Here is a 17,101-nt window from a genome sequence, read left to right as displayed (position 1 = left end):
AGGCCTACATGTCCATGTGTGTGGAAATGCGGTGGCGTCCAGGATCTTGCTGTTTTTGCAGCGAGGAGTGGATCAGAAACTTGCATTAAGCACCATTAAGGGGCAGATATCAGCTTTGGCTGTCTTTTTTCAGTGACCCTTGGCTACTCATTCATTGGTGAGTACGTTTGTTCAGGGGGTTCAACATGTGGCACCTCCGGTTCAACCACCACTGCCTCCGTGGGATTTGAATATGGTGCTCTCGGTGCTTCAGAAACCGCCGTTTGAAAACATTAGGGAGATCCACTTATTGACACTCTCTCAGAAAGTAGTCTATTACTTCAGGAGGGTTTCTGAGTTGTCGGCCTTGTCATGCAAGTCTCCATACTTGGTTCTCCACAAGGATAAGCAGGTGCTGTGCCGCGCCCTTTGTTTCTTCCAAAGGTTGTTTCGGCCATTCATCTAAAAGAGGACATTGTGCTTCCGTCCTTGTGTCCTCGGCCGTCACACACCAAAGAGGTTGCTTCGCATTCCTTGGACGTGGTCCGGGTTCTGCGGGTGTATCTGCCTGCTACGGCTCCTTTTCGGAGGTTGGACTCACAGTTTGTATTAGTGACTGGTCCGAAGAAGGGCCTCGTCTCGTCGGCCATCATTTCTCTGTGGATCAGACAGATTGTGGTTCAGGCTTATGCCATAAGGGGACGGGAGCCCCCCTTTCCTGTCACGGCACATTCTACCAGGACAACTGGTGCCTCTTGGGCTTTCCAACATCAAGCGTCTGTTTCTCAGGTGTGTAAGGCGGCGGCCTGGTCGTCCGTTCACACTTTCACAAAATTTGACAAGGTTGATGTGAGCGCATCTTCAGATGCTTGCTTTGGCCGCAAGGTTTTGCAGGCGGCTGTTTAAGGTTGCAACTCCTCCGTTGAGGAGCCCTGGTTGTTATGGGCAGAGTTAATTTCTTGCTGTTCCCACCCCTCATTTTTCTTTGACACTGCTTGGGGATCGCCCTAAGGTCAAGATGAAGATGCTGTGTCCGACAATGGACGAAAGAGAAAATAGAGTTTTTGTACTCACCGTAAAATCCTTTTCTCTGAAGTTCATTGACAGACACAGCATCCACCCCTTCTATTTATGTTTGTACTGCTTTTGACGAACTGAGCTGCTGGATGCAGTGTGAGGGGTTATAGCCTGTACGACCACCCCCTGGGCGGTACTGTGCAGTTTTGCTGTTTTTAACATGTTCTGCCTAGTCCTCTGCTAAAGGGGTGATATAACATAAAGGTCAAGATGAAGATGCTGTGTCTGTCAATGAACTTCAGGGAAAAGGATTTTACAGTGAGTACAAAAATCCTATTTTCCCGCCAAGAGATGCCATTGAAGAAGGTTACAGACCTACAAATGTTCCCCAATCTGACTATATAGACGCAAATGGATTGACCATTATTTGATGCCTGTGGACACCTTTAATCCAGCCCTGGGTGGAAAGTGTTGAACCTGTTACTTGTATAGCGTCTGATTTTGTGTTAAAGTGATTTAAAAAAAACATTTTATTAAACAAATATGTCATAGTTACCTGCTCTGTGTAATATTTGCACAGATCATCCCCGATCCTCCTCTTCTGAGGTCCCTCGCTGGTGCTCCTGGCTCCTTCTCCATTTGCCACCATAGGAAGCTGCTTCCTATGAGTGTACACATGTGGGCTCTATCCCGAACCAGGCTGTGTGTGTCTATAGATGACCATTGTGCAGCTCCCCTCCCTGCCCCTTGCTCCCTGATCACTGGATTTGGTTGACAGCAACAGGAGCCAATTACTCCCACTGCTTTCACTAAGTTCAGTGAGGAGGGAAAGAGAGAGCAGTACTGCTGCTCTTGGGCACTGGTGCTCTTGATCGAGGTTGGGCTCAGGTAAGTATTTGGGTGTAGGGGAGAGCTGACAATAGAAGTTTTTTTTACCCTAATACGGAGAATACATTAAGGTAAAAAAACCTTCAGCCTTTACAACCACTTTTATCCTGCTCTGTTCTATGAAGTCATGATATGAGATAGAATTAGCAAAGGTGATGGTCTCTGCTTTTCCTAGTGCAGAATAACTATTACGCCATACAAGTCAGATGTATTTGATATGCAATTTTCACATTCACATGTTCATGTAATTATTCAATAGTGCTTGATGATTCTCCAGCTTCATTTACAAAGGCAAAATCACTAATGAGATTCATGCTTTTCTGAAACAATAACTTAAAGAAAACTACAGTATATATTTCCAACATTTAACTATTTTCAAGGTGATCTGATAGAGGTGTCTTTGTTATAATGTATATATGTTCATTTTCTTTAAAGTCATTTTTTAAATACTGCCTGATAACTTACTTTCTAACCAGTCAGTACTGGGCTTTAAGTGCAGCTGGACCACATAGCAATTGCATAGTCTTCTGGTGGTGTGAAGGGTTTGATTACAGAGTTTGAGGCTCCCATAGTAAACTGAAAAGCAAACACAGACGGTATAAACTGGCACATAGTTGAGTTTATAACTGCACCTAATGTTGGCAACTATACTTTTTTCCTTATGTAAACATTACTATACCCCTATATCTTAGCCTACATAGTTGCCTACAATTAAAATGTAATGTTTCATAATATTTTGCTATCAAGGGAATCATTCAGTGTCACTCATGGAAGGGAAGAAGAAACGACCCCATTTCTCTATACCTATGAGTATAAATTATCATCTGTAGCACTTAGCTTATTGATATACAGTACTTTTATAGTTCTTAACCCTACTGTTAATATGCTACTATATCTAATAAATTAATTTTGATTACTATTGTAATGATATGCAAGTGATCAGTTTAGGCTGTTGTTGGGTGAAACTTACCCACATCTTACCTGGGGCAAATATTTTTGGCATAGCTGTATAGAACAGTAGCTTGTGGCAAAAAGGAAATCAGCCCATTACACTGAAGAACATTTACCTTAGAATTTTGTGCATCGTAAGCTTGTCTGTCACCCATGTGCTTAAGGTACCTCATATGTCAAGGTAGAGAACACTCTTATTAGACTTGGAAATGTGGTTAAGTTGTACCACATGCTGGCTGAGGAAATGTCATCCTTCTTTGTCAGTTTCCACAAAGTAGTCATCTAAGCAATGAAATGACAGGGTACATGTGGTCTAATCAAAGACTAGGTATATCATTTGAAAGAGAAAAAAACTCTTGATGTATGGAGGTCCACAGATGTCCATCTGAATGCACACATGGCTAACTCACATTTAGTATAGAAGTTATTAACTTATGTCTGCATATTTTTAACATGAAATAAGTTTGAAATGTTTATGCAACAATATAGTTAATGGTTCAAACATTCAAGAGAATGCTATACTTTATTCTCTATTACTAAGTATCCCTTCTTCATCACAGTATGCTTAAAATATCTTCTTTAGAGAATAACAGAAAGAGGCATATTTATAAAAAAGAATGCATATCTGTTTTCCCATCAAAACTATTTGTATAATAGTGCAAACTCAAATATTCTCAGGCTATATTCTCTGTCAAATGAATGTTATTCATTGGAAAAAAATGGATACTATTGGATCTGCAGATAATATAGCCTGTAATCACAGGTAAAATGTACAACTCTTCATGAGATGAGTTATCTATTTTCCCCCCAGTTTACAAAAAGATGTATTTAATGATGCGGTGGAAATTTCAGTAACCAAAAAAAACAAGCGGCTTAGTGTAGGTAGTTAAAAAAATAGCAAAATTTTACTTGTTCTACCTTATTAACAAGTCAAGAAAATTTATGGCGATTGTGCCAGCAATAGAAAGCTAATCCCTTTGATAAGAATGATGTACAATATCTCACAAAAGTGAGTACACCCCTCACATTTTTGTACATATTTTATTATATCTTTTCATGTGACAATACTGAAGAAATGACACTTCGCTTCAATGTAAAGTAGTACAGCTTGTATAACAGTGCCTACAGTCAAGCATGGTGGTGGGAGTGTCATGGTCTGGGGCTGCATGAGTGCTGTGGGCACTGGGGAGCTACAGTTCATTGAGGGAACCATGAATGCCAACATGTACTGTGACATACTGAAGCAGAGCATGATCCCTTCCCTCCAGAGACTGGGCCGCAGGGCAGTATTCCAACAGGATATTGACCCCAAACACACCTCCAAGACAACCGCTGCCTTGCTAAAGAAGTTGAGGGTAAAGGTGATGGACTGGCCAAGCATGTCTCCAGACCTAAACCCTATTGAGCATCTGAGGGGCATCCTCAAACGGAAGGTGGAGGAGTGCAAGGTCTTTAACATTCACCAGCTCTGTGATGTTATCATGGAGGAGTGGAAGACAACTCCAGTGGCAACCTGTAAAGCTCTGGTGAACTCCATGCCCAAAAGGGTTAAGGCAGTGCTGGAAAATAATGGTGGACACCAAAAATAGTGACACTTTGGGCCCAATTTGGAAATTTTCACTTAAAGGTGAGTACAGGGGTGTACTCACTTTTGTTGCCAGCGGTTTAGACATTAATGGCTGTGTGTTGAGTTATTTTGAGGGGACAGCAAATTTACATTGTTATACAAGCTGTACACTCACTACTTTACATTGTAGCAAAGTGTAATTTCTTCAGTGCTGTCACATGAAAAGACATAATAAAATATTTACAAAAATGTGAGGGGTGTACTCACTTTTGTGAGATACTTTACGTTTTAGAGATAAAGTCACACACAGTTGTTATTTACCAAGCACTGCTGCAATATTTGTAATTCAGTATTTTTACTTCTGAACCAATCTTTTATTGGTTGGATCGTTAGCCAGTAATGACCAGCAAGCTAGTCTACCAAAACTGGGATTCACAGGATTTGACTGACAGTAGCAAAAGCCAATGACTCCCAATGGCTGTCTGTGTATCCTATGAAAAGAGGAAGAGAAGAGAGCACTGCTGCACAGACGACCACACCGCTGGAATGGGAGAGAGGACTAAGGTAAGTGTATGGGGGGGGGGGGGGGTATAAGCTGATAAGTCAAGTCAATGCTGATAAGAGAGATCAGAATGACAGACAGATGAGCTTATCAGTCTGCTACTGCTTTTTCCACTGCCCAGTCCCAGGCTGTTAGGCGAACAAGACCTATAAATGTAACTAAACCACATCAATGAAAGATCAGGGCTGTAGCATGTGGCAAAGGTGTGTAAATCTTCACGCTAAATGGTAATATCAATAATTTGCCAGGTACTGCGTTCCCCCGAAAATAAGACCTACCCCGAAAATAAGCCATACTGTGATTTTCGGGGAGGGCTGCAATATAAACACTACCCCTAAAATAAGCCCTAGTTTAAAGTGGTTGTAAAATCCTAGAATGCACTGTATTACAGTATTATATTATGTAAACTGTGTATGTTTCTGTAATCTATTTGTGATAAATACCTTTGTTACAGCGCCTCCGCTGCTCTCCTCCTCTTCTCCCAGCTGTCAGCGGGGGATCTTGGCCCCTACTCTGCAGTGCTCGGAGCGGGGAAGACAGCTCAGGCAGGCCATGGAAGTGCCAAGCGGTGCTCAGCTGATCCCCTGCTGCTCTCCTCTTATCCTCTTCTACCAGCTGTCAGTGGGGGATCTTGGGCCCCCTTCCTCTACAGTGCTCTGAACTGGGAAGACCGATCAGGCAGGTCAGGGAAGCGCAGAGCATTGCTATAAGAAGGTATTTATCACAAATAGATTACAGAAACATGCACAGTTTATATGCTATAATACTGTAATACAGTGCATTTTAGGATTTTACAAGCACTTTTACTCAGTTCCACTGGCCACTGGGGATTCCTGACAGGCAGGGAGGGAGATGGGGAGAGACGATGGCACATGACAAGCCCTACCCTGAAAATAAGCCCTACTGGCTCTTTTGTTGCCAAAATTAATATAAGACCCTGGCTTATTTTGGGGGAAACACGGTAAACACGGTAAACAGCTCCTGTGTATATATCTTATATGCATATTTATGTGTTTGCTTGGACTTCCTGTTCATTGAATTCTGAGATTTCCATCTGTTAATATTTGTGCTACAGTGCTTCAGATGATACAGCTAACATGTAACTATTTTATAAATGCATTTTAATCAAATGAAAAACTGCTTCTTATTTATTTATTTTTAGATTTTTTGCATTGAGCTACAGAAATGCAAGAGAGAGGTTTGCAACCTTTCACTTTGTATGCTGTTTTGAAAAAGATAGAACTTTTTTCAGGTTTTTGTAGCTGTTTGTGACTTTATTGGGAAGATTAAATGTTACTTTTTTATCCCTGTGACATCAATGCAAGAAAAGAGGGGAACAGGATTCACTAGGACAGGAAAGCACTAACGAAAATAAAAAAAGATATCTATAATATTTAATAAATATTAACTTTTCCCTGCTCTACCAAAAAAATGTATTGAATTTTTCTCTTTATTGTCCCTCTAGCCCAGTTCCAGATACAGCCAAAAAATTGATAGGCGTTTCTTGCACTTTTTTCTTTCCCTCTATCCAGAGCAACACCAGCAAAAATGCTTAAAGCGAAGGTTCACACAAAAATGTAACCTCCGCTTTTGGGAACCCTCCCCCCCTCCAGTGTCACATTTGGCAGCTTTCAGGGGGGAGGGGGTGCAGATACCTGTCTAAGACAAGTATTTGCATCCACTTCTGGGCATAGACTCCCATGGGAGTCTATGCCTCCTCTCGTCTCACTGCGCTGTCTGCTGGGACACGCACGGGTCCCAGAGACAGCAGGGACCATTCTGATTGCACAGCACGACTCGCGCTTGCACAGTAGGGAACCGGGAACTGAAGCCGCAAGGCTTCATTTCCTGATTCCCTTACGGAAGATGTTGGCAGCATCTGACGACCGAGGGACGGTTTGGCCTTGGGTGCCGACATCGCCCTGGAAAGGTAAGTGTCCTTATTTTAAAAGTCAGCAGCTACAGTATTTGTAGCTGCTGACTTTAAAAAAAAAAATTGCGGGACTTGCGCTTTAAGCTGGAGCTGGTTTTTAATAAAACCATGTAGTGGTTTGGTATGAATTTTCTTTCTTTATTGTGCTATGTCTTTAGAAAACTTATAGTACTATGGAATATATTTTGTCATGTACTATATTTTTATAAAAGAGAGATTATATACCTGAAGGACATCAAAGGGAGGAATATAATAAAAAATATCCACTTAAAAATGTATAAACTAAAAACTTGCAAATTAAAAAAAAATAATAATTAAGCAACATAGACCTAATCATATGGCAGTCATGTGGTTTCGCTTAGTAATGCACCATATGTGTCTTATTGCGTTGCAGTGTCATTGATTTTGAAAGGCACCTAAATGCACCACCACAATGCAGATGCAATGCCGCACACCACTGTGCTACCTTGCTTTATGGTGTGCTATGCTGGGAAAAAAGGTGCAGGTACTTTTTGGATGCTTTGTTGTATTGGCAGCCCTTTAAAAATGAATAGGCTGCTTTAATGCAATGCACATAAACACACATTCATTAATGAAAAGCAAGGGCAAACAGTTGTGAATGGGCTCCAAGCCCATGTAAACAAAAAGGTAAACTTGCACTACACTGTTTTACTGTTTTCTGGTGGATAAATAATCTAGAATAAGTTGTGTATATATATCTAGGTACTTAATATAATGTTATGCTAAACAACAGCTGAACGTTCATCTAGTAGGTTCTTTTATGTATCTGCAGATGGTTGAGTTAGAATTATATTTTAAGTAACCCAGCATGACAAAAACATTCTGTGAGAAATTCTTAAAGTAGATGTAAACCAAATCAATAAATAAAAAAGTGTTTTAAACCTTTTTTATTGAGATAATACCTGGTGATCCTATCATGAAGGCACTTGACAAAACTCTTTCATGCTTTACCGTTGTCCCCCTCTCATAAGCTTTTATTGGAGACTACAGGCAGCTATGTCAAAGCACATTGTGCACAAACAATTCACTGTTGTCACCATCAGAAAGCAGGAGCAATGATGTGCAGATGTGCAGCCAAGTCTAGAGTGAATGCACGTAGACAGGAAATGGCTGAAAAAAGCTGCAGGGAAGTAGCAGCACTAAGATTCGAAAACAGAACAAAAAAGGGCACAATGCACAAAATACATTAAATTATTATTATTATTATTATTATTATACACGATTTATATAGCGCCAACAGTTTACACAGTGCTTTACAATGTATAGGGTGGACAACACAATTGCAGTACAGTTCAATACAAATGGTACAGGAGGGCCCTGCTCATAGACCTTACATTCTAAAGGGAGGAGGTGGTACAGAAGGTAATAGCTGCAGAGAATGATTTGATGGGGCTGGCTCGGGGACAGTTAGATGGGTGTGTGATAGGCTTTCCCTGAATAAATGAGTTTTCAGGGATGTCCTAAAGGTGGACAAGGTAGGGGCTGATTGGATACACTGTTGCAGGGAGTTCCAGAGGATGGGAGAGGCTCTGGAGAAGTCTTGAAGGCGAGCATGGGAGGAGGTAACAAGGGAGCTAGAGAGCAGGAGGTCCTGCGAGGAGCAGAGGGGACGATTTGGGCGATATCTGTAGATGAGGTTGGGGATGTAGATGGGGGCGATGTTGTGAATGGCCTTGTATGTTATGGTTAGCATTTAGAATTTTACACGGTGGGGTAGGGGGAGCCAGTGAAGGGATTGGCAGAGAGGAGAGAGCAGTCATGGATCGGTTAGTGAGGTGGATGGAGCCTTGGGGTACTCCAACAGAAAGAGGAAGGGGGGTGGAGGAGATGCAGCTGTAAGTGACACTGAAAGTGCGCTGAGATAGGTAGGAGGAGAACCAAGATAAAGCAGAGTCACGGTGTCCAAGGGAGTGTAATTTGCAGAGGAGGAGCAGGTGGTCAACTGTGTCAAAGGCAGCAGAGAGGTCTACAAGTATGAGTATGGAGTAGTGCCCATTGGTTTTACCAGTTAGTAGGTCATTGGTGAGTTTTAGTTGGGCAGTTTCAGTAGAATGTTGTGTGCAGAAGCCATACTGTAGGGGGTCGAGAAGGTTGATGTCCCTGAGGTAGCGACTCATTCGGTCATGGATAAGGCGTTCGATGTGTTAAGGACTTTTGTGCACATTGTGCTCACTGAAGTGCTTTATAGTGTCGGTGTTGTACACCTAACTGCTTGCAAGCCACATTTATAACAGTTCACTTTATCATCACTTTGCATAGAGACTAAGGCTGGCCGTACATCTTACTATTCCCTTGTACAATTTTCCTTTAGAGTTACTAAAATTATATAATATGAGGAGATCATAACTAAACACTTTGAATTTGTATGTAATCAGGCAGACCCTTGCGCTAAATGTTGAAATCTAAAGGAAATTGAATAGGAACATTTTGTAATGTATGGCCAGCTTAAAGGTGCTGTAGACAGTATACATTAGATAATCAGTCTAGGTATATTTTGGCCAGAATATGTAAGAATTGCCTTATCTTTGGACATTAGAGCTGGTCATAGATTCGATTATAGATTATTTTCTTGGATGGCCAGCCTTACATGGCATATCAGACTGGCTAGAAAATGTAAAGAGGAAAGGTCATCAGGGTGTATGGTGTGGTGGAGACATGTAGACTGAGGCCACTGCTTATCATTTGTTCACTTGGGCTGGTCTGGAGTAGCAGCGATTCTTTCCTCTTTACACTTACTAGCCCTCTGGATTGGTATCAGGATAAGCCTAAACCCTTTGTTCTGCGACACAAGGATATACTTTCACCTCTACTTTGAGCAGTGCCAAATCAATATAACTGGTCACCATGGCATACTAGATTCTTCGATAGCACTGATGTTTCTTAAAATTAAGCCATGACTGGAGGACTCAGGTCACCCTTAACCCTTCCATTTCCATAAGTATAACTATGCTTAACCACTTAAGCCCCGGACCATTTTGCTGGCCAAAGACCAGACCACGTTTTGCGATTCGGCACTGTGTTGATTTAACTGACGATTGCGCGGTCGTACGACGTGGCTTCCAAACAATATTGACATCCTATTTTTCACACAAATAGAGCTTTCTTTTGGTGGTATTTAATCACCCCTGCGATTTTTATTCTTTGCACTATAAACAAAAAAAGAGCGACAATTTTGAAAAAAAACACATTATTTTTTACTTTTTGCTATAATAAATATCCCTAAAAATGTATAAAAAAAGTTTTTTTTTTCCCTCAGTTTAGGCCGATACATATTCTTCTACATATTTTTGGGAAAAAATTGCAATAAGCGATTATTAATTGGTTTGCGCAAAAGTTATAGCGTTTACAAAATAGGGGATAGTTTTATGGCATTTTTATTAATCATTTTTTTTTACTAGTAATGGCGACGATCAGCGATTTTTATTGTGACTGCGACATTATGGCGGACACATCAGACATTTTTGACACATTTTTGGGACCATTGTCATTTATACATCAATCAGTGCTATACAAATGCACTGATTCCTGTGTAAATAACACTGGCAGTGAAGGGATTAACCACTAGGTGGCAGTGTAGGGGTTAAGTGTGTCCTAGGGGTGTGGGGGGCGGGCTGTGTTTTACATGTCACTGATCTTTGCTCCAGTCACAGGGAGCAGATATAAATGACACTGTTGCTAGGCAGAACGGTGAGATGCTTGTTTACTTTAACATCTCCCTGCTCTTCCTCCTCGTGAGACGATCGCGGGTATCCCCGCGGTGATTGAGCCTGCGGAACCCGCGATTGGACTCACAGAGGCAAATTTAAAGGGACGTGCCTGTACACCCATTTGCCTGTCTGCCATTCTGCAGGCGTACATCGGCGTGTGCAGGTTGGAAGTGGTTAAATAAGTTTGCTCTGTCTGATTATGTCTGTATGTCTTACTGCCTTCTAAAGTTGATGACCACCTTTGGGTGCTCATATAATGTGGTATTTGTACAGTTCTCTAAATTAAGTTAAATAAAGACCTTGAAATTTGTATATAAGGGTGCACATTGCCATATATGTAGATGCAGGACGGTGTGACATGATAAACTGTTGCTTTCCTTCTGTGTGTAATTGGAATATTGCCAATCGACAAACTGTTATGTGTGTGTTAAGTTCACTTAAGTGCAAAGGATAGACTTAGGCTTTTTTTTTTAATCATTTTGAATTTTGATATTTTGGTTTACCAGAGCTGCCATTGTGCAGATCAGGCAAGTAGGAAACAAAAAATTGTTCACTAGTGGGCATACTGAATGTAAAACTAAAGTTACTTTAGCAAATAATGCTTTTCTGCCTTCTCCCTGTTTGTCAGAAGTTGTTTCTGTAAGTGTACACTGAGCCGTACATATGCAGATCAGTGTACAGTCTTGGCATTATTATGTGGTGGGACGTACAGTAAGAAATTCCTGTGAACTTGTGTGTGTTCCACAGTACAGCAAAAAGAAGACCCATCATTTCTTCACAGGTTTGGCAGTTTAATTCCACTTTAAAGAGTAGGTCCAGAGGTTAACCAATGTAACTCACAAATTCTGTCTCCGCTGGTAGAGCAGGTCACATGATATATATAGTCACTATAGTTGATATTTGGAACAACATTCATATGAACTATCAGTGTTATCATTATTTTGTTATTGTCTCCTAAACTGATATATGTGCCTTTGTATTCATTTAATAGTTTTGCATGTTCTCAAAAATAAACGGCAATTATGCAGATCTTGAAAAAGCACATTGTTGTATAGAAGGACCTTCCAACACTAAACACTTACAGTGTGAACAGAGTCACATTTTTAATTATCATTAAACACTCGTTTTACAGGTTCATGAGGTCTATGAGTGTCAGGATTGTGACAAGAAATTTATTTCAGCTAACCAACTTAGAAGGCATATGATAACTCACTCAGGTAAAACAACCACCTCTGCATGCTTTTTTTATGATTCAGGCAGTATTACAAGAAGCGCACATGTTGTGCTGTGTGTTCGTTTTTATGGATTAATATTTTAGAATTATAAGCAAGAAATCCAAATTTTGGAACATTTTTTTATTCGTTGTGTATTTTGTTAAATGCATTGCACATATTCCAATGTATAATCTTGAAGCTAGCTTTCTTTGAAGTCCTTCTCTTTTGATTTAAGCTAGTTAATTCGATGTCGGTTTGAAAAGATTATATTTAAGTCTGTGGCAATGTTTCGTTCTTCTATCCGTTATGAACTATCATGTTAGAAAGGGCATTAGATGCTTTTCTAATTGGTTAATCTTAATTGGACTGACTTAAATGCAACAGTCTCTATGGAGAGTACTCTGTTTGCCTTTCATCTTCTACCTCCCCTCCACTGAACTACAGATTAAATGTCCCCAATCATTTTCTGCAGAGAAGCGCCCCTACACCTGTGAGGTTTGCTGTAAGTCCTTCAAACGACTTGATCAAGTGACCGCTCACAAAATAATACACAGCGAGGACAAACCTTACCAGTGCAAGCTCTGTGGAAAAGGATTTGCCCACAGAAATGTTTACAAGAATCATAAAAAGGTAAACAACTAACGCTGGTGTTTACAATGGCATTTTGCAAAACGTTCACATTTTTTATGTTAAAGTGAACCTTTCATCTATTTATAGCATCATGTTGTCCAATATCTGGATAGACTTAGCATATACTTGAACGTGTGTTAACTTATCATATTGTAGCTTTACAGTGGCCAATGTATAACAAGTTCCTTGTTTTTTGTATTGTATTCAATGTGTGTTATAAAGATTTAATTTCCCGAGAACAGTACATGACACAGGCTTCTTAAAATCATTGCAACTAGGTTATATGGAGCTACCCTCAGGTGATTGGATACTGGCAAAAAAATGATATGCCTGCTACAGACAATTTTCCTAAGCTGTGTTTATTGAAGCTGTATGCTCTTGTTTAGTGTTGGAACAGCCTGAATCTGGTCCCCCAAAAGTATTTAGCAAAGGGGTCTCTAAAATCCCCTCAAAGACCTGGTAGATATAAGGTTAAAGGCTCTCCTTAAGCTTCGCCTTGGTGGGCCCTGCCAAGCAGCCCACGTTTTTGTCTTGAGAAGTCTGTCGGACCATTGTTATCTGAACTAAACATATGTCCTTTAATCCCAGCTTCATCACCATGAATCCCTGAGTCCATAGTCCTTCCTTCAGAAGAAAGAAGGCTTGTTCCTTCACCAACAGACCTTCTACTCTTGAGATCCCCTGAGTCTTCCGATGCTAGGTTTAAGCCAGTAACTTACAGTACTTTTGCAAAATGAAATAGCCTTCCAAACCAACCAAGGTTGGTGCTAAGGCCTCTTAACAGTGATGGACGATCCCTACTTCTCAAAGTGGGGGTATATCTTTCGGCTTTCTCAGCCTTCTGGTCCCAGAATATTTCCGATGCTTGGGTCCAGAGTTTCATTTCCAGGGCCTACAAACTGGAGTCTTGCACTTCTTCTCTGTCATGTCAGGCAGATCTGCTTGCTGCTGCATTAGCTCCTGGATCAAGGGGTCATTAGCCTTGTATTAAAAGGAAAACACTTTCAAGGTTTTTACTCAGATCTCTTCACAGTTTTGGCCCATTTTAGATACAAAGAGTCTCCTTAGCTTGTTCCTATGGGTTCAGAGGCTTTGCATGGCAAATGCTAGGTCGATCATTGACTCCCTCCTTCTGGGGAATTTTCAGGTCTCAATATACCTACAAAATGCTTATCTGCACATTCCAAATTTTTTCGCCTTATCAATACTATTGGCATTATGCTGTGGGCGAACACAATTACCAAATTTTCACTCTTCCCTTTGCTGTATCTACAACCCCCCTGGGTTTTACCAGGATGCTCTGGTTTTGGCTGTTCTCTGTTCTTAAGGCATTTGCATTGTGGGGTGTCTTGACGATCTGCTGCTAAAGTATCAGTCCTCTCTATCCCTGTCATCCAACAGAAGGTATAGGCATTGAAGAGTTTTGGTTGGACCCTCAACCTCCAGAAGCCATCACTGACCCTATCTTACAGATTGGAGTGCCTTGCTCTGAGCTGAACACATTCTGGTCCATTACATTTCTGCATCAGGACAAACAGGCCCTCCTGCGCCAGAGGAAGCATTTTTTTTTGTTTTTTTTTTCAAGGGAGAGAGTGGGCATCCCTGGCGCGTCCCGTTGTAAAGCCTAAATGAGTCTGACAAAGTTCCATTCACCTGGATTTGAGCTGTGGTGTTAAAATATAGAGCCTCTATCCACCTGAGCATTTGTGGGCCATGGCCAAATTTATATAGTGTCTGGAGCATATATTCCCACTCTATCCTATCGAAAGCCTTTTCGGCATCTACTGATAGGAAGAGGGAAGATTTCTTTCCCTTTTTTGCTTCATGCATTAAGAGGGTTGTCCTTAGTATATTATCCCTTGCTTCCCTACCTGGGACAAAGCTTGCCTGATCCCTTTTTATGCAATCTGGCATATGCTGCTTCAATCTTTCAGCCAGAATCCTTGCGTAGATTTTTACATCCTCATTAATCAAGGAATTGGTCTGAAGCTGGAACATAATGTTGGATCTTTCCCTTTCTTTGCTAGGATTGTTATGTAGGCCCCCCAAAGCTTCCTTACGTATCTCCATTCCTCCCCCAATCCAGTTCATATATAAGTGAAAGTAGGGTGTCAGGGGTCCTATAAACTTTTAAAAATATAATAACGTATACCCATCTGGCCCTGGACTTTTTCCACTCTTGCTGTTTTTAATTAACTTCTCTATCTCCTCCGTAGAGATATCACTATCAAGCTTACTTACTGGAAAGTTTTAAGGGGGGGGGGGTGATTATAGCAGGGGATCTTAACTTTGTTTTTGACCCTGCTCTGGATACTCAACCCCCATCACTACGTTCAGAAGGAAAATATTTTAAGTTAATTAAACGAGAATTACATCAGCAGCAATTAGTGGAGGTATGTAGAATTGTGCATCCTGGTGGGAAGGATTTTACATATTACTCCCAGGTACACCGCTCCTATTCAAGAATTGATTATATTTTCCTGGATCACCAGCTTTTATAAGGGTTGAGGACAGTGGAAGTGAAATCAATAACCCTCTTGGATCATGCCCCGGTTATGGCTACCTTGGATTTAAAGGACATACCGGATAGGCTAAGATCATGGAGGTTAGGTGAATCTCTTCTATATGATCATAAGATATGCGAGGCATTAGAAATAGATCTGAATCTATTCTTTAACCAGTTGCCGACCGCCGCACGCCGATGTACGTCGGTACAATGGCACGGGCAGGCATAAGGACATACATGTACGTCCCTTGCCTCCCGCGGGTCGGGGGCCCGATCGGGCCCCCGCCCGGTGCCTGCGGCGGTCGGTATTCGTACGGGAGCGATCCCGGACGAGGGGACGGCCATTCATTCATGGCCACCCCCTCGCGATCGCTCCCGACGAATAGAAATCCTCGGTGACATCACTTCCTCTCCTGTAATGTAAACACAGGAGAGGAAGTGATGTATTCTCTCCTCCGTGTCGGTATTTTTCGTTCTGACACGGAGGAGAGCGGATCAGTAAGTTGCACCAACACTCACACACACAGTAGAACATGCCAGGCACACTCACACCCCCCCTTTACCCCCCGATCACCCCCCCAATTACCCCTGCCCCCCAGTCACAGTGACACCAATGTCATTTTTTTTTTTTTTTTTTTTTTTTTGCATTGGTGTCATTTGTGACTGTAATAACTGTTAGGGCAGTTAGAGTTAGCCCCCTTTAGTTCTAATGTACCCCCCTAACCCCCCCAATAAAGGTTTAACCCCGTGATCACCCCCCGTCGCCAGTGTCACTAAGGCTGGGTTCACATTGCAGCGGTTTATGAGAACGAATGTGATTCGCACCGCACTGCAGTGCAAATCACATCCGATCTCTGTGCGATTCGAGTTCAGCCATTCGCCGCACCCGCCGCACCCGCCGCAAATTCGCACGGGACCCTTTTTTTGGCCCGCAGCAGAATCGGATCGCATGGGTGTTCACACCATGCGATCCGAGTTTGCAGATCGCACTGCGATATGCGAACTGATCTGGGGGTGTCAGTAACATTTCACTGACACTCCCAGCAGTTCGCATAGGGCAGTGTGAACTGCCGCCGGGAGGCATGCGATGCGGGAACCCGCCGCGGATTCGCGGCGTTTCCGCATCGCTCCAGTGTGAACCCAGCCTAATAAGCGATCATTTTTCTGATCGCCGTATTAGTGTCACAGGTGACGCTAGTTAGGCAGGTAGGTATTTAGGTTCGCCGCAGCTTTTTATAGCGCCAGGGACCCCCATATACTACCGCATAAAGCCCCCTGATTGCCCCCTAGTTAACCCTTTCACCAGTGATCACCATATAACTGTTACAGGTGACGCTGGTTGGTTAGTTATTTTTTTATAGTTTCAGGGCACCCGCCATTTATTACCTAATAAAGGTTTAACCCCCTGATCACCCGGCGGGTGTCATTTGTGACTAATAACTGTTAGGGCAGTTAGGGTTAGCCCCCTTTAGTTCTAAGGTACCCCCCTAACCCCCCCAATAAAGGTTTAACCCCGTGATCACCCCCCGTCGCCAGTGTCACTAAGGCTGGGTTCACATTGCAGCGGTTTATGAGAACGGATGTGATTCGCACCGCACTGCAGTGCAAATCACATCCGATCTCTGTGCGATTCAAGTTCAGCCATTCGCCGCACCCGCCGCACCCGCCGCAAATTCGCACGGGACCCTTTTTTTGGCCCGCAGCAGAATCGGATCGCATGGGTGTTCACACCATGCGATCCGAGTTTGCAGATCGCACTGCGATATGCGAACTGATCTGGGGGTGTCAGTAACATTTCACTGACACTCCCAGCAGTTCGCATAGGGCAGTGTGAACTGCCGCCGGGAGGCATGCGATGCGGGAACCCGCCGCGCATTCGTGGCGTTCCCGCATCGCTCCAGTGTGAACCCAGCCTAATAAGCGATCGTTTTTCTGATCGCTGTATTAGTGTCACAGGTGACGCTAGTTAGGCAGGTAGGTATTTAGGTTCGCTGCAGCTTTTTATAGCGCCAGGGACCCCCATATACTACCGCATAAAGCCCCCTAATTGCCCCCTAGTTAACCCTTTCACCAGTGATCACCATATAACTGTTACAGGTGACGCTGGTTGGTTAGTTATTTTTTTA

General features: G+C 42.4%; 1 protein-coding gene across 1 annotated transcript in view; it reads left to right on the top strand.

Moving 5' to 3' along the window:
• The window catches only part of PRDM5 (PR/SET domain 5), a 292,222-nt gene that overhangs the window by 81,226 nt on the left and 193,895 nt on the right, over positions 1-17,101 (top strand). Inside the window, exons 9-10 of the mRNA XM_077476830.1 lie at positions 11,758-11,842; positions 12,312-12,469. Coding sequence (XP_077332956.1) covers positions 11,758-11,842; positions 12,312-12,469 — 243 coding nt within the window. The remainder of the gene's footprint in view (positions 1-11,757; positions 11,843-12,311; positions 12,470-17,101) is intronic.

This window comes from Lithobates pipiens, unplaced genomic scaffold (genome assembly GCF_037356315.1).
Source record: "Lithobates pipiens isolate NorthernLeopardFrog02 unplaced genomic scaffold, aLitPip1_a1.2 Scaffold_13, whole genome shotgun sequence".
Classification (NCBI taxonomy): Eukaryota; Metazoa; Chordata; class Amphibia; order Anura; family Ranidae; genus Lithobates; species Lithobates pipiens.
Note: the sequence above shows the minus strand (reverse complement) of the source record. Positions and strands in the feature narration are given on the sequence as shown.